Genomic DNA, 21,386 nt, shown 5'->3' with positions numbered 1-21,386 from the left:
CTCAGCCGACTGTGGGAGGCTAGCACTAGGGAATGCTTTATAATGAAGATAAACACTAAAAAGCCTTTAAATACCAGCGAGATGGCAGCTTTATTTTGCAGGTCCTAAAATATGCAGAAATAGGGCATTATAGTTATTTAACTGACAAGTTCACAAATTTTATGTGGTGAACAGCAAATAGCATAAGTCTACCACAGACTCCGTCTACTGGTGATGTCTACAAACAATGATTGTGAATGACCCAGTCAGTTGTCTTTCTTCCAAACCGGTTAGTTGTCTTCAGGGTAAGGGAGAGAATGAATCTGCTGTTGCAACTCACAAAGAGATAATTATTTTAGATACAATTGCTACAGGGTGAAACCAGAGGAATTTGAGAGCTTATTATTAATGCCGACTTTAACTCCTGTGTTGAGAATAGCAACGTTAACATTGCAAAATGTATTAACTTAGATGAGACATGAAAGTTGCCGGAGACAAAGACCTGCAGCCGAGGATTATCCAATTTTCCCACCAAAGGCAGGAAATTGAGACAAACACTGCAGAAACTCTTCAGACCAAAGTGGGACCAAATAGCAAAGAGACTCCAGATGGACCAGCTTTCATTTTTCACAGAACTATACAGGGTGCATATTGAATGTCACTGACCTTGAAATTCTATCACCTGAGGCGGCATTTGTGAGGACAATGTGATGGATTAAGAAAAAACAATAAGTAAACAACCTCGGCTACAATGAATCCCAAGAGCACACTTTCAGAAAATAGGTGCAATCACTCTGTCTTTGTGACAAGTAAGCACACCGAGGCCTCCGGGAATGCACATTATTATCAAATATTGTGCAATATCCATTTTTCATCAGACATAAAATTACAGTGTAGACGAGGTCTGTGAAAAATACAGGTCTCACTCATTGAAATGGGAGTGACCAAATGGAGCATTCAAGATAATTTAGGCTAATTTAATCAAACAAATTTTTTTTGCAAATCTTCATATTCCTTGCTTCTTCTAATGTACAGAAACCTGCCGGTAGCTCAAAGAATGAGCCTCCACTGCCATTTGATGTAAAGACTTCCATGTATTCATCTGCGTGTAAGTTAAGACATTCCTCCTTATTTCAGTCTGAAATAGCCACCCTCTTATTTTGTGACCCATAGTTTGAGATTCCTCAGCCCAAAGGAACAGCCTTCCCATATCTACCCACTTAACCATTCAATATGTTGTGTGTTTCATTATCCCTGATTCCTGTAAACCGTGGAGAATAGAACCCTTTTTGCCAGGAACTTCTGGCAAATCTTCTGTAGAAAGTAGAACCACTTTTCAAGCGAAGGAGCCAAAATTATGTGCAATACTCCAAATGTGGCTGCATCAGGTCCCTATTTAATTGTGGTAATATATCTATACTCCTGCACTGAAATCCTCTTGCAAATTCCATTCCTAACGGGCCTGCTGTATCTACATATTTGCTGACATGTCCCTTTGAGGTCATTGTTTCCAGGTGTGTCACCTTTTAAAATATACTCTGTATTTATATTTTTCTAACAAAGTGGATAAACTGTTCTAATTATCATCTAATCACATCAGAGGAATGTGATCAGAGAACCAGACCATGAGAAGAGAATTTGGGAGACGTTCAAACTTAGTCTGTTAGAATGGTGTGCAGCTACCTCACACAAACAGTAATTGATGCCAGCTCAAGAAATGAGTTTAAATCTAAGATTTAGACAAAAGGAACTGCAAATGCTGCTTTGCAAAAAGGCACAAAGTACTGAAGTACCTCAGTGGGTCAGGCAGCATTTGTAGAGGATATGAGCTCCAGTGATGCTGCCTTGCCCGCTAAGTTACTCCAGCACTTTGGATTTCAGCGAGTCACGGTTACAAAAGGAAATTAAACCAAAACAGGTGGATGAAATATGATTTCATTAAATGACAGAACATGCTTGAGAGGGAGAATGGCCCAATTCTATTATAAGGACCCAAATCAAAAGTCTGCGAATGCAAAAAAAAAGAGAGCTGCTGGAGGAACACAACAGCTCAGGCAGCATCTGTGGAGGGAAATGAACAGCCAAGATTCAGATTCTGGGATCTGATAAGACAGGAAGGTGAAGAGCGGGACCAAACATGGGGTGATTGTGGCAGATTGGAACAATAAAGGTAGAGGAAGGGTAATTAGTGGGAGCAGTTTGAGATCCAGTGGCAATGTGTGCAATTGACAGATGGGGTAGGTGGGGGAGGGGAAAGAAACAAGGGTCTTAAGGTATAGTGGGAACAAGGGGGTCGTGTAAGAAAACAGTGTCGATAGGAGGAATGGGAAAGAATCAGAATGGGTGTGAGTCACCTAAAACTCTGAATTCAGCGTTCATGCCATTGGGTTGAAGATTGCCCAGGCAGAATATGACATCTGATTGCTGGAGTTTGCATTTGCCCTCCCCTTGGCTGTGGAGGAGGCCGAAGACAAATAAGGTGGTGTGGGAATGAGAAGGGGAATTAGAATGGATGGCATCTGGGAGACCCAGATGGTCACACGGACAGAGCGTGGTTGCTTGGCCAAAACAATTGATAATGTAGCGAAGTGGATTTTGGGGATTTGAACTTCGAGGGGCATTGGAGCAATTGGAGTGTGGTAGGGTAAAGTCTGGATTGCAATCTGGGTCATGTGAAAGGATACAAGTCAAATATGAGATTTATCTTAATGGAGTTGCAGTTCGACGTTGCACTATGAACAACCAATTGTCTTGATTGTGCCCAATGATGCCGTGTCTGGACCAATACTGACTTATTGTCCCAGCAACATGGCACTACGAAGCAGATATTGCAAGGTATAATTTGATGTAGTTCCTCATGCTAGAGAGTACCCAGTCAATTTTATCTGACCTGTCACTCTTACCTCACCTCTTAACTGCAGTCAGCTGTTAATGAGATTCTATGTGTGTCTGGAATTTGCTTGAATTGTGCTGGTCCAGTCCGATTTAGGACTTTGCCTCATCCGCCATGAAAATGCAGAAGATATGACCATAGATGAGACATGAGTCAATGAGGCCACTAACAGAACCTTTCAAAGCAGTTACAGTATGGTTTTCATCAGGCAATGGGAGTTAACAACAGTCTGCACTAAAATGCTGCACTAGTTTCAGACAGTCTGAAGCAGACTTGGAAATGAGGCATGCGGCAGCTAAACCTCTTGTTAGGAGCCTCCTGCCAGCACAAAAAAAACTTGTTTCAAGGGTGATAGTTTTTCCTACTTTAACATACATTGTCAGAATACATAAATCAATGAAGATTAGACTGAATCACTGTGAAGTATATCTAATCAATTATTATAAGCAGCATACTATTTTAAAAGTAGTCTGATCCCACCAAACCATCATATGGAAGATGGGATAAATCCCTGTGAGGGCACAATGAATATCCAACACACACAATAAGGGTTTTCATTCTCATGACCTAGGTCATGCTATCATATGACTATATATTTAGCAGTAAAAATAAACTCGATGCTGAATTTAATAGAAACTGCCATGGATATGAGATTTTCCACAATAGGATCAGTGAAGTTACTGTATGATCCAATGACCCTCTATCACTAAATGTGGGACTGTGAGCACTCCTCTCTAATACTCAGTAAATCTGCCTAAAAATGAAAAAAAGGAAATTACATACTTGATGTATGTCTTTTAAATTTATTGGAAAGTTATGACTCAGACCACAATGAAAGAATTCATTTCACTCTCACTTAGTCTTAGCTGCCTGATTTTTTTTGCAGTCAGTCTGTAACGAATAGTCCCACTGTTAACTTGCTGCTGAGGTTATAAGGTGTCGACAACAGCTAAAATATGTTTGGAACCATACACAGCCTGCATTTATACAGCATGCATGTTATTGATATTAATAGGCTCAACATTAATACAGTTTAAGAGTGTAAAAGTCAGTAAATAATCCCCATGATTTAAGTATTATGCAGCCTGATTGTAATAGGTTTCTCAGTTTTGTTTCCTTTCTCAGCCATCCATCCAGATTCCCTAAAGTGAACATTTTTTCATATAATACAACCCAGCACCTGCATATTTACTATAACATGCCTTCTCAGAGGTGCATTAACACAGCGGATTTACTATCGGCTTCTACTATGAAAACAAAATGGCATACACAGGAACAGAGCTTATTGCATTGCATGGCACAGGATTCTTTTGTGTTTTGGAATTAAATAGCAGTCTATCATAGATTGCAGAATGTGATTGAAACCAAATAGCAGATATTGTGCACATTACAACTTTGGGTTACATGGTTCCATACACATAATGTTCATCAACGCAATAAACCCTGAGTGTGTGCTAGGGCAGTATCAATCCTTGCCTTCCTAGTGAATTAATTTCATATGATATTTGCATAGAAGAAGTCTATTGCCATTGAAACTATGCCACCACTCAGTGTAATATAATCAATCACGTTCCCCCACTTACTTTCCCACAACCTAATCTTCCACACATACTCATGTCCTATCATTCTAGTACACCAGTGGTAATTTACAGAAGCCAATTAACCGACCAATCAACCTCCCCACTGCTCCATCTTTGGGATGTGGGAGGACAGCAGAGCTCCCAGGGAGAAATGTGGAGATTGTGTAACTACTCACAAATAGGTCTGGACTGAACCATGTGATTGGAATTCTGAGGCAGCAGACCTGATACACCAATGTCCATGTAACTGATTCCGTTGGATGTGACTAATAGACAGACCATGCACAGGAATATTAATGGCAAGTGCTCATCCTATTTATGAGACTGAGGTATCACTCCACGAAAGTGTAATCGCCCTGTGACTGTGACCACAGAGGTATGTTTTGCAGCATATTTCTCCCAATATTATTTGAAATCCAAGGCGACAATGTGAATGACTGTTATTTGTTTGTCATGATATGGTAGCTATCATTGACAAATCCCTATTTATCTTTGGGAAGTTGTGATGAGCCACTACAGTGCATGTGTGAAGGTACTGTTAGGTAAAGAGCTTCAAGATCATGACCCAGTTCCAATGACGGTGATGTTGGATTCCAAACATTGTTAAATACGGGATATTCATGGGTAAATGTTTAACAAATGAATTCAGCAGAACTGCAGCACTTTAATCTAATCTTTTGTCTGGCCGATGACATGCATTTTCTATGGCATACTGCTACTGTTATTTAGCGTGCATAATCCTGTTGTAGTTTTAACAGATGCGGCAAGTGTTCTTTTTAATTTGCTTTTTTCCTGCCTTGATTGGGCAGGTCTGGTCAGATGGACATGGCCTGGTCTTGTCTCATTTTCCTACTTCAGTGACTTAATTCTTGACAAAGAGGTAACAGCTAAAAAACATTGCAAAAAACTCTCATTCCAAACCCCGCAGGATAATGGAAATTCATTTCTGGAATGGGAACACCGAATTGGAATTGTTTCATTCACTCCCAGACAGGTTAAACTCACACAGAAAACAGAAGGAGCAATGGTGTCATCCACTTGACTACCGTTCCTACTTTGTTCCAAAATTATTGCATGCCCTATTTCCCTTTCTTCTGGGTATCTATTATCAGATTTCAAACTTGCATTTATACAAGGTGTAACCACGTTGAAACATTTATGTTCTTCACACAATTAAATCTATTTGAAGTTGATAGCCTGAAAAAAATAATTTAATCATTTGTTTTTTTTTAAACAGTTTTTATTGGCTAAAATATATAAGTCAATAAGAAATTTAAAGAACATTCATTAAAGGAATTTGGAGCATCAAGCTTCTCATCATATTTGCTACTCCAGTAGCAGTGTATCCTTTATGAAAGAAAACTAAGCTGTGTTTTTTATTTTACACCAACAGATTCTCCGGATCTGCACCCGATATACACCAGAGCAAGACACGATGACCTTCTCCGATGGCCTTACGTTGAACAGGACTCAGATGCACAATGCGGGTTTTGGGCCCCTAACAGACCTTGTCTTTATGTTTGCCAAGCAACTCCTGCCACTGGAAATGGACGACACTGAAACTGGCCTCCTGAGTGCCATCTGCCTGATCTGTGGGGGTAGGTGTGTTAAATTCAGGAAACTGTTTTCTGTAACTGTTCTACTCTCTGCAAGTCATGATTGCAATTACTACCTCATGCAAAGGGCTTCATAGCTTTTGGTATTCCCATCATACAATAAAGCAATTAGAAGTATGGATCCATAGGGGTTTTACAGTGATGGGAAATTTTAACTGGACAATTACTTGAGGTTTATTTGCATAATGAACAAAATAAGATCAGTGTAATGACAGTAAAATCCTTTTCATAAGATTAACATAGAAACATAGAAAATAGGTGCAGGAGGAGGCCATTTGGCCCTTCGAGCCAGCACCGCCATTCATTGTGATCATGGTTGATCATCCACAATCGGTAACCTGTGCCAACTTCTCCCCAAATTCCTTGATTCCACTAGTCCCTAGAGCTCTATCTAACTCTCTCTTAAATTCATCCAGTGATTTGGCCCCCACTGCCCTCTGTGGCAGAGAATTCCACAAATTCACAACTCTCTGGGTGAAAAAGTTCCTTCTCACCTCAGTTTTAAATGGCCTCCCCTTTATTCTAAGACTGTGGCCCCTGGTTCTGGACTCCCCCAACATTGGGAATTTTTTTCCTGCATCTAGCTTGTCCAGTCCTTTTATAATTTTATATGTCTCTATAAGATCCCCTTTCATCCTTCTAAACTCCAGCGAATACAAGCCTAATCTTTTCAATCTTTCCTCATATGACAGTCAGATGACTGTCTCTTTACACTCCAATCTAATAATTCAAGCCCACGAGATCTGGCAATTTCCTAGTAAATCTTTTCTGCATTCTTTCCAACGATGGCATCTTTTCTATTGCAGGGTGACCAAAACTGAACACAATATTCCAAGTGTGGGCTCATGCAACATAACATCCCACCTTTTAAACTCAATCCCTTTACTGATCAAGAACAGCGTGCCAAAAACCTTCCTCACTAGCCTGTCTACCTGTGACACCACTGTCAGGGAACTATGTACTTGTACTCCTCGATCCCTCTGTTCTACAGCACTACCCAAGGCCCAACTGATCATTGTGAAAGTATTTTTTCACAAAATGCTGGAGTAACTCACCAGGTCAGGCAGCATCTCAGGAGAGAAGGAATGGGTGATGTTTCGGGTCGAGACCCTTCTTCAGACTTCAGATTGTGAAAGTCTTATCCTTTGACTTCCCAACTTGCAATGCCTGACACATATCTGAATTAAACTCAATTTTCTATTCCCCAGCCCACTTACCCAGCAGATCAAGATCCTGGTGTAAATGTTGACAACCTTCTTCACTGTCTATGATATCACCAATTTTACTGTCATCTGCAAATTTACTAACCGATGCCTTGTACATTCTCATCTTAAAGGTTGACGTAGATGACAAACAGCACTAGACACAGCACCAATCTGTGAGGTACACTAATTAAGGGCCTGCAGATCAGAAAACATAGAACATAAAACAGTACATGGAACAGTACAGCACAGGAACAGTCCCTACAGCCGATGATGTCTGTGTCAATTGCGATGCCAAATAAACTAATCCCTTATGCCTGTCTGCCTCCATGCCATGCATTTTCTCGTGCCTTTTTATAAGCCTCTTAAAAGCCACAAACATACATGCTTCCATCACTACCCTTGACAGCCTAATCTAGCACTCCCCATTCACTTGCCTGGCACATTTCTTTTAACATTTCCTCCTTTGTCCTTAAAGCTACGCCCTCTCACAGTTGCTATTTCCAACCTGGGAACAAGGTTCCGGCTGTCTACTCTAGGCCTTTCATAGTTATACAGTAAACCCTCATTATAATGGACTATGGGGGTGGTGGAATAGTGTCCGTTATTGCTGGTTATCGGCTATAACCAGGTAATATGGGTAACAATTAACTACTGTAGTTTAACCCAAGACCGTGTGGGAAGCAGAATGCTGCTGGGAGGGTTAAACCCAGAGGAATTCACAGGCCGGGGACCCGCAGAGCCCCCAGCTCCATACGCGGTGCACCAGAGACAGGGCCGGTACTCACACTGCCTTCATGCTGCTCGCTCTCTCCGCTTACGCAACCAGATGCACGCCACGTGGTGCCAGCTTATTTGGTGACTTGTCAGAAGTGGGGGGGGGGGGGGGGGGGGGGGTGGGGGGGGGGGGGGTGGGAGTGCAATGGGAGCCCTGCTCCATTACCAGGCGCCCGAGGTACGCGTTACCAAGGCAACGCCTGCATCCAACACCCCAGGACCTCTCTTTGTCGCAGCCGCTGCATACTTGTGCCCAACGCAACGCTCTTCAAGAGTGTTTTACTGCTCACTCTTTTCTCACGCCTGCCCAACACAGCACTCCACTCCACCCACCAATCACCACCATCAGTGGATGTCTCAGTCTGATATAACTGAAATCCGTAATAAAGAGATCTCTAATAACGAGGGTAGCTGACTGCATAAACCTATCAGGTTTTCCCTAAGCCTCTAATCTAAGCAGCATTCTGGCAAATCTCTCTGCACCCCCTCCTGTGCCTTCATACCCTTCCAGTAATAGGTGACCTCTCACTGCACACAATACCCCAAATACGGCCTAGCCAAAGTTTTATAAAGCTACAAAATGACTTCCTTACTCTTATGCTCAGAGCCTTGACTTGCTTCCTACCGTTAAACCAATTATGTATCCAATTAGCCAGATTTCACTAGATCCCAAAGGATCTAATCTTCTAAAGCAGCCTACCATTGGGAACCTTGTCAAAGGCCTTGCTGTTGTCCATATCGAACATGTCCATTGTCCTGCCCTCATTGACCTTCTTGGTTACTACATCAAAAACGTAATCAAATTTGTGAAACATGATCTCTCACACATAGAGCCTTGGTGACTATTCCTTATCAACTCCTGTCTTTCCAAATGCATGTATACCTTACTCCTCAGTATCCTCTCCAGTAACCTGCCTACCACAGATGTTAGGCCTAGTGGTCTATACTTCCTGTTTTTTCTTTGCAGCCCTTTTTAGCGACCCTCCAAACCGCCAGCATTTCTCCTGTGGCTAACAATGATGCATACATCTAGGCCAGAGCTTCTGCATTTTTTCCTCTTAATTCCCACATATCTTGGATATACCTGATCAGTCTCCAGAGATTTATCTACCGTGATATGTTTTAAAATGTCCAGCATATTTGACGATCCCCAAGATATCCTCCTTAACTGCCCTGAGTTCCCTAGTCTTTACATCTTTCTCCATGGTAAAACAGAGGTGAAATATTAATTGAGGATATCGCCCATTTCCAATGGCTTCACACATGGCTGACCCCTTCCGTCTTTGAAGGGCGAAATAAAGAATACAAATGGAGGAAAATTTCCAACTTCCAACTTTGAATTGGATGGAACTCACAGCGGAACTGCAACACCCAGCCATCTCCTGATAACATTGACCCCACGGAGGTCCCAGACTCTGACCAAGACAAGACCAACATCATTATCCTGCCCTAATGAAGCTCTACTAACACTGTAGCTGCATCCCAGAAATGAGTCACTCACCCTCTGGTTTCAAGTATAAGAGACAAGTTAGAATTTAAAGATATGCTCATCACATGTTAGATTGCAGAAGTTTTGAATATTTTAGGTTCAAGGAGAGTTTGCAACCCTTTGGATAACAGACACTAGAAAAAAGAAAGGACTGTTTTTTACTTTCCTTCCATTTAAAGTTCAAAACAGGCAATTTAAGTGCATAGCAAATTTGATGGCATTTAAAAACAAAAAAGATAGGTTATTGCTACAGGCACAAATATTTCACGAGATCCTGAGATAAAGTTTTTTTTAAATCATCACGGTAAATCTCCATTGTATTTGTGTTGAGCTACTGCCATCTCCTGGCCAATACGATTGATCCCAAGTATTAAATGCCCTGCAACAGGAAGAATTACTGAAATCTTAAGCATAAAAACAAACTGCTACATGAACTCAGCAGGTCAGACAGCATCCATGGAGGGAAATGGACAGATAATGTTTTGGGTCGGTACCCTTCTTCAGATTGATGGTGCAGTCCTAATCTTGAACATAGACGCAATAGACACAAAATGTATTTAAATGCGTGAAGTATAAAAAATAAAGTGGTTGAGCTTGAGGCTCAGTTAGACATTGGCAAGTTGTGGGAATCACAGAGACATGGCTACAAGAGGGCCAGGGCTGGGAGCTGAATATTCAGGGGCACACAACGTATAGAAAAGACAGACAGGTGGGCAGAGGGGGTGACGTCGCTCTGTTGGTAAGGAATGATATTCACTCTGGGGGAACACAGACACAATCGTGGAGAGAAAGTGCAAACTTTACACAGACAGCACCCAAGGTTAGGATTGTCTCTGGTGCTGTGAGACAGTAGCACTAGCAGCTGTGCCATGGTGCCGTCTTACTGGTCAACATATGTGGCTTCCAGTAACTAGGGAAGTCAGTAAATTAAGGCCTGCTGGGTCTTCCGTGAGCAACAGCAGAACAACAAAATCCTCATGAAGGCCACACAATAGACTGCAGCTGCTGGAATCTGTAGCAAAAACAATACAAGCAGATGAATGAAATCAGGCGGTCTGGCAGCCTTTGTTGAGGGAAATGGACAGTCGACATTTCAGGTCGAGACCCTTCATCTCTACTGCAAGAGTAGACCATGTGGAAGTAGGGGAGAGGGGTTGGGCACGAGCTAGAGTGCGATGAGTGGCTCCAGGTGAGGGTGGGTTGATTTGCAGATGGGTCAGGTGGGGGAAGGAAGGTTGGAGAGAGTGACAGAGGGCAGGGAGTAACAGGTGGAGAAGAAAGGGCTACAGATTCTGGAATCTGATGAGAGGAATATGAAGAGTGCAATCACATGCTGGAGTATACACCTCAAGAAATTGCACCACAACATAAAAACTGCACAGGAAAATTAGTTAAGAACATTGATAAAGCATCTATATTTGGATAAGAAACGTTTAGAGGGATATGGGCTAAATGCAGGTATTTAGGACTAGCTTAGTCAATGTGGATGAGTAGGGCCGAAGGAGCCATTTCCATGCTGATGATTCTCTCTTTCTTCTCTCTCTCTCTCTCTCTCTCTCTCTCTCTCTCTCTCTCTCTCTCTCTCTCTCTCTCTTTTTTTAAATTTTTTAATATCTTTTTTATAGGTGCAGGAGTAGGCCATTCGGCCCTTCGAGCCTGCACCGCCATTCAATATGATCATGGCTGATCATCCAGCTCAGTAGCCTGTACCTGCCTTCTCTCCATACCCCCTGATCCCTTTAGCAAAAAGGGCCACATCTAACTCTTAAATATAGCCATTGAACTGGCCTCAACTACCTTCTGTGGCAGAGAATTCCACAGATTCACCACTCTCTGTGTGAAGAAATGTTTTCTCATCTCGGTCCTAAAAGACTTCCCCCTTATCCTTAAGCTGTGACCCCTGATTGTAGACTCCCCCAACATCGGGAACAATCTTCCCGCATCTAGCCTCTCCAACCCCTTAAGAATTTTATATGTTTCTATAAGATCCCCCCTCAGTCTTCTAAATTCCAGCGAGTATAAGCCCAGTCTATCCAGTCTTTCCTCATATGAAAGTCCCACCATCCCAGGGATCAATCTGGTGAACCTTCTCTGTACTCCCTCTAAGGCAAGAACGTCTTTCCTCAGGTTAGGAGACCAAAACTGCACACAATACTCCAGGTGCGGTCTCACCAAGGCCTTGTACAACTGCAGCAGAACCTCCCTGCTCCTATACTCAAATCCTCTTGCTATGAATGCCAACATAACATATAACATATAACAACTACAGCATGGAAACAGGCCTGTCCGGCCCTACCAGTCCACGCTGACCATTCTCCCTGACCTAGTCTCATCTACCTGCACTCAGACCATAACCCTCCAATCCCCTCCTATCCATATACCTATCCAATTTACTCTTAAATAATAAAATCGAGCCAGCCTCCACCACTTCCACCGGAAGTCCATTCCATACAGCCACAACCCTCTGAGTAAAGAAATTCCCCCTCATGTTACCCCTAAACCTTTGTCCCTCAATTCTGAAGCTATGTCCCCTTGTTGGAATCTTCCCCACTCTCAAAGGGAAAAGCCTACCCACGTCAACTCTGTCCGTCCCTCTCAAAATTTTAAAAACCTCTATCAAGTCCCCCCTCAACCTTCTACGCTCCAAAGAATAAAGACCCAACCTGTTCAACCTCTCTCTGTAGCCTAAGTGCTGAAACCCGGGCAACATTCTAGTAAATCTCCTCTGTACCCTCTCCATTTTGTCGACATCCTTCCTATAATTTGGCGACCAGAACTGCACACCATACTCCAGATTCGGCCTCACCAATGCCCTGTACAATTTCAACATTACATCCCAACTTCTATACTCGATGCTCTGATTTATAAAGGCAAGCATACCAAACGCCTTCTTCACCACCCTATCCACATGAGATTCCACCTTCAGGGAACAATGCACAGTTATTCCCAGATCCCTCTGTTCCACTGCATTCCTCAATTCCCTACCATTTACCCTGTACGTCCTATTTTGATTTGTCCTACCAAAATGCAGCACCTCACACTTATCAGCATTAAACTCCATCTGCCATCTTTCAGCCCACCCTTCCAAAAGGCCCAAGTCTCTCTGTAGACTTTGAAAATCTACCTCACTATCAACTACTCCACCTATCTTAGTATCATCTGCATATTTACTAATCCAATTTGCCACACCATCATCCAGATCATTAATGTAAATGACAAACAACAGTGGACCCAACACAGATCCTTGGGGCACTCCACTAGACACTGGCCTCCAACCTGACATACAATTGTCAACCGTTACCCTCTGGTATCTCCCATTCAGCCATTGTTGAATCCATCTTGCAACCTCACTATTAATACCCAACGATTTAACCTTCTTAATCAACCTTCCATGTGGAACCTTGTCAAATGCCTTACTGAAGTCCATATAGACAACATCCACAGCCTTGCCCTTATCAATTTCCCTGGTAACCTCTTCAAAAAATTCAAGAAGATTAGTCAAACATGACCTTCCAGGCACAAATCCATGTTGACTGTTTCTAATCAGGCCTTGATTATCCAAATAATTATATATATTGTCCCTAAGTATCTTTTCCATTAATTTTCCCACCACAGACGTCAAACTAATAGGTCTATAATTGCTAGGTTTACTTTTAGAACCTTTTTTAAACAACGGCACAACATGCGCAATGCGCCAATCTTCCGGCACCATCCCTGTTTCTAATGACGTTTGAAATATTTCCGTCATAGCCCCTGCTATTTCTGCACTAACTTCCCTCAATGTCCTAGGGAATATCCTATCAGGACCTGGAGACTTATCCACTTTTATATTCTTCAAAAGTGTCCGTACCTCCTCTTCTTTAATCCTCCTAATTTCCATCACTACTCTACTTGTTTCGCTTACCTCTCTCTCTCTCTCTCTCTCTCTCTCTCTCTCTCTCTCTCTCTCTCTCTCTCTCTCTCTCTCTCTCTCTCTCTCTCTCTCTCTCTCTCTCTCTCTCTCTCCTTTTCTCTCAAAATAAATAAATAATTTTTTTTAAAGAGATTAGGTTGACAGAGCAACTCCGTCACAGAAGCTTGGAATGGAGGTTGTAATAAGTACTGTATGTTTAAATCCCACCCACATTGCCATCAACAAGAATAGCTTGTTTCCTATTTGGGATTTTACTTCCAACCATAAAAGAATATTTACAGATTGAATCCTGGTCCTCTATGAGCTGTGTGATCTGAGTGTCAATTGGAAACTGCTCTTGGCCCTGACCCTCATTCTTCCCAGAACATCACAACCTCAAAGGCTTGAAAGATGGAAATGAAAGTTAATAAACAGAAAAGATGGGAAAAAAAGTCTTTAGTTTTATAGAAGGGTCAGACATGGTAGTGAAACCAAATGACAACATTATAGCTATATGGCAATAAAAAGAAAATAAACCCACACAAAAGAAATATTGAAGCATACAATTGACCATCTGAGCGATTTGAGTATTTTCTATTTCGACAGTAGATTTTCAGCATCTGCAGTATTGCTTAAACTTTCACTCTCTTCGTTTAGGAAAGAGGTCATTTTTATGTGACTGGGCAAGTCAAATCCCAAATAAGCCCTTCACGAGATCCGTGAGAGCTCAAAGGTGTATTAGATCCATGCACTCAGGTAGTTCCTATCATCCCAATTAGACCACATTTTAAATCTGACACAATCATGTCTAGGAATTGGATTAGAGAGAAAAAAATATCACCTTTTATGCATAAATCCACCACAAAAAGAGTTTTTCATGTTCTGAAGCGTTTCTGTCCATGTGGTGGAATTCCCACCTGTCTGAAAATTGGAGTAGATAATTCTTGTTGCAATTTACCTCAACACTTAATCCATTTAAAATCTAATTTGACCATTCAAATACCACACATGATGACATTGGTAAGAGTGGTGCTCATTAATTACTAGCCAATAGAATTTAGGTTACAAAGTCGTGTCATGCGACCTTCACTGTTCACTCACATTTAAAGAGTTCATCGCAGTGAAAGTGGTGATTTGTGCAAGAGTTGAGGGGTTTTGTCCCATTCCCTGATGCACAATCTGCTGGTAGGCCGGGCTCGCCTACTGCGGACTCCCAACTTGGCCTCAGGCCACTGGCCCCAAGATCGAGGAGGGACAGTAGAGATCAATGGGGTGGAGGGGGAGGGGAGACCCAGCAGGGGATTGCTGAGAACAAAGGGAGACCCTGCGGTGTGCCGCTGGAAATGAAGGGGGACCTAGTGGGGGCTGCCGAAAACGATGGGGGGACCGTGCGGGGGGGGGGGGGGGGGTGTTTGGTACTACTTGAGGCGGCAGGCAGTAGCTAGGATTGTTCAGCGAACATTTGTAACTTTGTCGGCACCAGACACGTGGTCATTCTTGTGTACTACCAGGTTGATGTCTGCTGTGTGATGTTACCAGGTTGTGCGCAAAACAAGGCATTGCACTGTACCTAGGTAGATGTGACAATAAAGTATCACTGAATCATTGATTGTAATGAGTAGAAGGGCAGGATTTATAAAGTGCTACAGACATTGACAATATAACTCTGTCGAGCTCAGAGTTGTGATCATGCCAATCCACGATAGTGTGGAACCCCATTAAACTCTGCCATTTTCCCTTTTCACCAAATTCTTCCTGCCTATTTCCCTTCCTTCTCCATTTTCAGACTTTTGGCTCATCCACCCTCCATCCCTTACACATCCGTCTTCCCCCACCCCTCTATTTTCTCTCATCGTTATGAGAGGCCATGATGATATGATCACTTCAATGGCATAGGGCCAGCCCCCAGTCGGCACTGGTGAATGAGACAGCATCTGTAATTTCAGTCTGCATCTGCGGTTTACTAATGCACAACTCAGGCTTTGCACCTCTTACAGGGAATAATCCACAACCAGTTTCTTAAAGTGAGGGTGGCCTACTATTGCAATTCTTTTGCTGATTCTTGATTTGGTGTTGGAGTACAGTATAATGTCCATTCAGCACACCATAAACAGATGAAATCCTATTTCTAGGCACTAATATTATAAGAAGCAAATATTCAAAACTGGCAGAAGGGAAGAACTACCTCAGCTCATTGTAAACTTCCTCTTGCTGACTACAAATTGGCACTAAATTGAAACAGGTTATCAATTGCCCCATCGCATCTCCCATGTGCAAGCAGCTATGTTGAGAAAATATACTGAGGTATGGTATTATAAAATCCACCAAGGTGATTTCATCTTTAATCTGCAGATTGCCTAATGCATTCTATTGAAATTAATCTCCTTATAGATCGGCAAGATCTGGAAGATGCCGGAAAAGTGGACAAATTGCAAGAACCACTTTTAGAAGCTTTAAAGATTTACATACGCAAAAGAAGACCCAATAAGCCCCATATGTTCCCAAAGATATTAATGAAAATCACAGATCTCCGGAGCATAAGTGCAAAAGGTACCACAATAAAACAATTATGATAATTTATCATTTCTATGTTGCTATCTTATTTATTTTAAGTAATGATGTGACTTTATTTGAATATCCTTGAGCTATTGGGATTCATTTTTTGAGGTACCTGGATTAGATTTGGTAAGGACATCCTATTTAGTCTTACACAATACTATTCAACAGGATGATATTTGTAAAGAAATAACTGAGCAACAGTGAATCACGCTGTAAATCTGGGTTCCATTTCCTAGAGAAGGTAAGGCTAGGGAATTATCCGTCTGAGGTGTACTGATGCATGTTAGTAATTGACTGGGACTGGGAATCCAGAACAAGGAGCAAATCTCAAAGTAAACAAATAAAACCTGAAGCTGTAAGGTATGCCTTGAATTGCTTGAATGTGAAGTAAACTACTCCAGATAGACAATAGACAATAGATAATAGGTGCAGGAGGAGGCCATTCGGCCCTTTGAGCCAGCACCGCCATTCAATGTGATCATGGCTGATCATTCTCAATCAGTACCCCGTTCCTGCCTTCTCCCCATACCTCCTGACTCTGCTATCCTTAAGAGCTCTATCTAGCTCTCTCTTGAATGCATTCAGAGAATTGGCCTCCACTGCCTTCTGAGGCAGAGAATTCTACAGATTCACAACTCTCTGACTGAAAAAGTTTTTCCTTATCTCAGTTTTAAATTGCCTACCCCTTAGTTCTTAAACTGTGGCCCCTTGTTCTGGACTCCCCCAACATTGGGAACATGTTTCCTGCCTCTAACGTGTCCAACCCCTTAATAATCTTATACGTTTCGATAAGATCCCCTCTCATCCTTCTAAATTCCAGATAGCATGAATGAATTAGAGGCCATGAAAAGAAGGTAAATTGTTACTTGCAAATGATAAACAGTGAGTTTATGAAAAAAAGTGTGGTGCAAAGGATTGAGAAAAATGCCAATTTTTCATAGGTATAAGGTGAAGGGGGAAAAGATTTAATAGGAATCTGAGGGGTAACCTTTTCACACAAAGGGTGGTGGGTGTACGGAACAAACTGCCAGAGGAGGTAGTTGAGGCTGGGACTGTCCCAACGTTTCAGAAGCAGTTAGACAGGTACAGGGATAGGACAGGTTTGGAGGGATATGGACCAAACGCAGGCAGGTGGGATGAGTGTAGCTGGAACATGATGAGTGTAGCTGGAACAGGTGTGGGCAAGTTGGGCCAAAGGATCTGTTTTCACACTCTATGACTCTATGATTCTATGACAATGCAGTTTCGATGGACTGAATAGTCTACTGCAATTATTCATGTGACATGAGGTGACAGCCATAATCAAGCAATAAAGACTCTAGGATGCCAGTTAATACATCAATGTGTGTGTGTGTAACAAGGGGGCAGTTTCACAATCAGGGGGTTACCCATTTCAACTGGAGAGAATGAGCATGTTTTTCTAAACTAGTAGAACCGCTGCCACACAGTAACAGAAATCCAGGTTCAATCCTGACCTCAGATGCTACTCGCATAGATAAGCACATTCTCCCTGTGACTATATGGATCTCATCTATTATCTCCAGTTTGTTACCACACCCCAAATTTGGGTGGATTGCTGGGTTAATTGGCCAGTGCCAATTGCCATTAGTGCGAAAGTTATGATAGAATTGATGGGAATGGGCGGAGAATAAAAAATTGAATTAATGTACTAATAGTGTATATTGGTGAATGATGATCAGTGTGATTGGTTGGCTGAAGGACCTGTTTCCATGTTGGATCTCTCTATGACTCTTAAGGGTCACAAATTCTTCCTAATAACCACCTTAAACATCTGTTTATTCTGTGTTGAAAGTCATACTATTTTTGAATTATTCACTGCATTCTGAATGTAGTTTGGTTACGTAGAATTTTTGCTCAGAAGGTGAACTTGGTGTTAAGAGGAAATATCGCCAGGAAAAGTCCCATAATGATCTACCAGAAGCTTTCCAAGTGTGCTTCTATTTAGATCTTCCCAATCCCACACAATCTGCTCCCGACATCAAGATGATATCCAAGAGAGAAAGATTGAAGGCGCTTCCCTTGGGAACTTCCAAAAGAACTACACAGATGCTGTATCTTTAGTCTTGATTGATGCATAATAATGTGACTTCCGTGAAGTTGCCTAAAGCTACTTTTATCTTGCAGTACTGCAAATAGATTTTCCCATGAGCAAAATGTTGCTATTCTATTTGGGCTGTAGGTAGAGCACTCTCTGCATTTCTGGGCACACAACTATTGAAGCGGTTATGATCAGCCTAGCCATGGATAATGCTTGGCGCGACAAATCTGAGATGCTGAAACTATTATCACTAGAAGAAAGGCACGGTCGCATTAAGATTGTTATGGAGGTAGTTCAGAAAGTACATCTGTTCTGAATTGTTAAAAAGTTTGCATGCCCTGTGTAAGGAACAAAGATATTGCAACAATAGATGTTCACCATAACTAAAAAAAATCTCTCCATCACCCAGGTGCAGAACGTGTCATCACACTTAAATTGGAGATCCCCGGATCAATGCCGCCCCTCATTCAAGAAATGCTGGAAAACTCGGAAGGGCATGATCCCCTGGCACCTGCAGCAGGCACAAGTACAGAACGTCATGGGCACAGCAGTGGAGCACGAGAAGCCAGTCCCAACCCCACTCTGTCTCCCAGCACTGCAGGCAATGGACCAAACAGCAATGTACCAAACACACAGTGAAATAGCCTTGCAGTGATCGCCTCCATTCTCCAACATGGTGTTTTCATTTTTTTCCTTTTTTGTTTTGGACAAGCAAGACCCGAAGGACCAGGCCGATGACAATATATTCAACATTAAAACATTGACCGCAATGGGCTTTGGAGTAGGGGATTTACTGAGAAATAAACAGTGTTGGTCAAGTTCCGCCCTCAGAGATTATATGCAGTCAGTTCAAAGGCAGATACCTGGTAAAGTCCGTCTGTATATCCGCTGTTGCATGCCGGGAAGAAGCTGTGGAAATGGTGACGAACTCTGATTATTACATTATTTTGCAGAGTTATTCCTCGATGTATACTCACTTTCTATGCTGGAGTTTCTGGTGCTTTCTCATTGCCTTGCATATCATGTTTAAATACATACACCAAATTATGGAACAAAGCCTAAACACGTACGTCAGGTGATTTATGGTTGTAGGATTCTCTGATTTATTCTTAATGTTACTGTTGTATTTTCCTGCATTTCTTATTCAGAATAGCCTGGGCTGGAATTTTACCCTCAGTGCACCAGCATTCAATTTTGTCAAATAAACAAGGACATATTTCCACCTTCTTTTGCAATGGAAAAGAGAGTTTGATATTTTAATTTTTTTAAATGCTATCATTATGTGTCGCTGGTATTTGTTACCCACTGACAGTTAGCCTACACTACCATGTTCTTTATATGAGTGTTTACACTTCACAAGCACTTAAATAACAGATTTTTTAAGAAAAGAGAAAGCAATTCTCTGCAGCCACTAAGTCAGAACATGATATTTTTGCAGTAGGGTTCATCCATGGCTCATTGACTTTGTGCTGGCATCCAAAGCTAGTAAAATATGTTTTTTTATTATTCCAGTTGTGCAAATTCATTTCACGTTCAGCATCAGATCAAGGCGTAAAGTAAAAGGCTGCATGTTGTTTGCAGTAAAGATAGCCTCCAAGGCACAACACTTTTCAGTGTTATTTTGTTGTTTTATTTGCTTGTACATGAGCCAGTAAGTAAATTTCACCTGGTGGCTGACGCACATTATATCTCTCTGCAGAAGCGTGTAACTATTGTAGATTTGTTCTTGAGTACAGTAATTTGAGTTTATTGAATCATTCTTGTGTCCAAAGCACTAGTGGGATGTTGTTTTTTAGTATTAGGACTGCTCTTACTTTTACTGGCTCTGTTTGTACATTGAAATTGTTTAACAATGCTTTCTATGTTCATATACTGGTTATCTTTTCCATTAAGTTTCCTGGCAAAAGAATAAAGTATATTTATTTTATTGTGTGCTCTCGACTTATTTCTCCCGACAAGTTTCAAAACATTTCATCATCATAGATTTGCATAATAGCTAATGAAAGTTTTAAGAAAATCGACACAATGAATAACAGAGTAACAATTTTTGCCTCGTACATGAATTTCACCTTTCTTGGGGTACCGATCTATCACTTTGTTTCATGCTAAGATTCAATTCGACCTCACACACATAACAGAGAAATTGGCAACAAAGATAATTGAATGCAATATTGGGTTAAATTACCCCTTCCTCCCCTCACCTTTCCCCTCTCCCCTCCCACCCTCCCCCTTTTCCCCTCCACTCCCCCCGACGCTTCCCCCCTCCCATATACTCTCTGCTTCTCCACCTTCCTCTCCACCTTTCCTCCCTCCTCCGCCCTTCCTTTGCCCCCCTCTACCCTCTCCTAAAGTGGATTTTCTTCCTGCTCCCACACTCCAGGTGTCCTCCAAGTATTTATTCATGTTTGAACACAATTTCACATCTACATGCTTTACCCTTGGCAACACCACCTGAAATCTCCCAGCTCCATCTCCTCGTTGCCTTGTTTGATCCCAGTGCTGTTCCTGATTTATCTTGCTGCTTCCCTGACATCTGACCTTGGATGAGAGCAAATGTCCTCCAACTTAATATTAAGAAGATTAAATCCATTACCTCTGGTTGCCATCACAAAGTCTTACCCTCAGCAGCATGTCCTGCCACTTCGCTGCACTCTGCTTGTATGTCACGTTCAATTCCAGTTATAAATGGTGATGAGCAATTAAATAATATGGTTCTTGGAAGGAGAAAGTTCTGATAACATCACTGTCCTCATTGAATACAGGGCCCACTATGTGAGTAACTATGACAAGACTAAGGTTTTTGAGCAGAAGTGCAGAGTGGATGATCACCTTGTTCCTCCTGAAGTCTCCAGCATCACAGAAACCAGCCAGTTTGGTTCACTCCAATCAATATCAAGAAATGACTAATAATATGGCACAGTGGTGCACTGGTGGAGTTACTGCCTCACAGCACCAGAGACCCAGGTTCGATCCTGACTTTGGGTGCTGTCTGCACGGAGTTTGTACATTCTCTCTGTGACTGTATGGGTTTTCTCCGGGTGTCCGGTTTCCTCCCATATTCCAAAGATGTGCAGGTTTGTAGGCTAATTGGCTTCTGTAAATTGTCCCTAGGATGCGAAACTGGAATAACTGGTATACGGGTTGTCGTGGGTCAGCATGGACTCAGTGGGCTGAATGGCCTGTTTCCCTGCTGTATCTCTAAACAAAACTACTGGATACAGTAAAGGCCATGGCACCAAAAACGTTCCGAGTGCACTTTAGAAGCCTTTTACTCAAAGACATCCACTCCTTTGGCCATGCTGTCTCAATCCGACAACTACCCTCACTTCTAGAGATTTTG

General features: G+C 42.0%; 1 protein-coding gene across 5 annotated transcripts in view; it reads left to right on the top strand.

The window, feature by feature from the left end:
• The window catches only part of LOC144605587 (retinoic acid receptor beta-like), a 405,202-nt gene extending 385,229 nt beyond the window's left edge, over window positions 1-19,973 (top strand). For all 5 annotated transcript variants that reach the window (XM_078421038.1, XM_078421021.1, XM_078421045.1 and 2 more), the window contains 3 exons: window positions 5,846-6,050; window positions 15,820-15,978; window positions 18,456-19,973. In XM_078421038.1, coding sequence (XP_078277164.1) covers window positions 5,846-6,050; window positions 15,820-15,978; window positions 18,456-18,685 — 594 coding nt within the window. In that variant the 3' untranslated portion in view covers window positions 18,686-19,973. The remainder of the gene's footprint in view (window positions 1-5,845; window positions 6,051-15,819; window positions 15,979-18,455) is intronic.
• Window positions 19,974-21,386: the final 1,413 nt, after the last annotated feature.

This window comes from Rhinoraja longicauda, chromosome 2 (assembly GCF_053455715.1).
Source record: "Rhinoraja longicauda isolate Sanriku21f chromosome 2, sRhiLon1.1, whole genome shotgun sequence".
Classification (NCBI taxonomy): Eukaryota; Metazoa; Chordata; class Chondrichthyes; order Rajiformes; family Arhynchobatidae; genus Rhinoraja; species Rhinoraja longicauda.
Note: the sequence above shows the minus strand (reverse complement) of the source record. Positions and strands in the feature narration are given on the sequence as shown.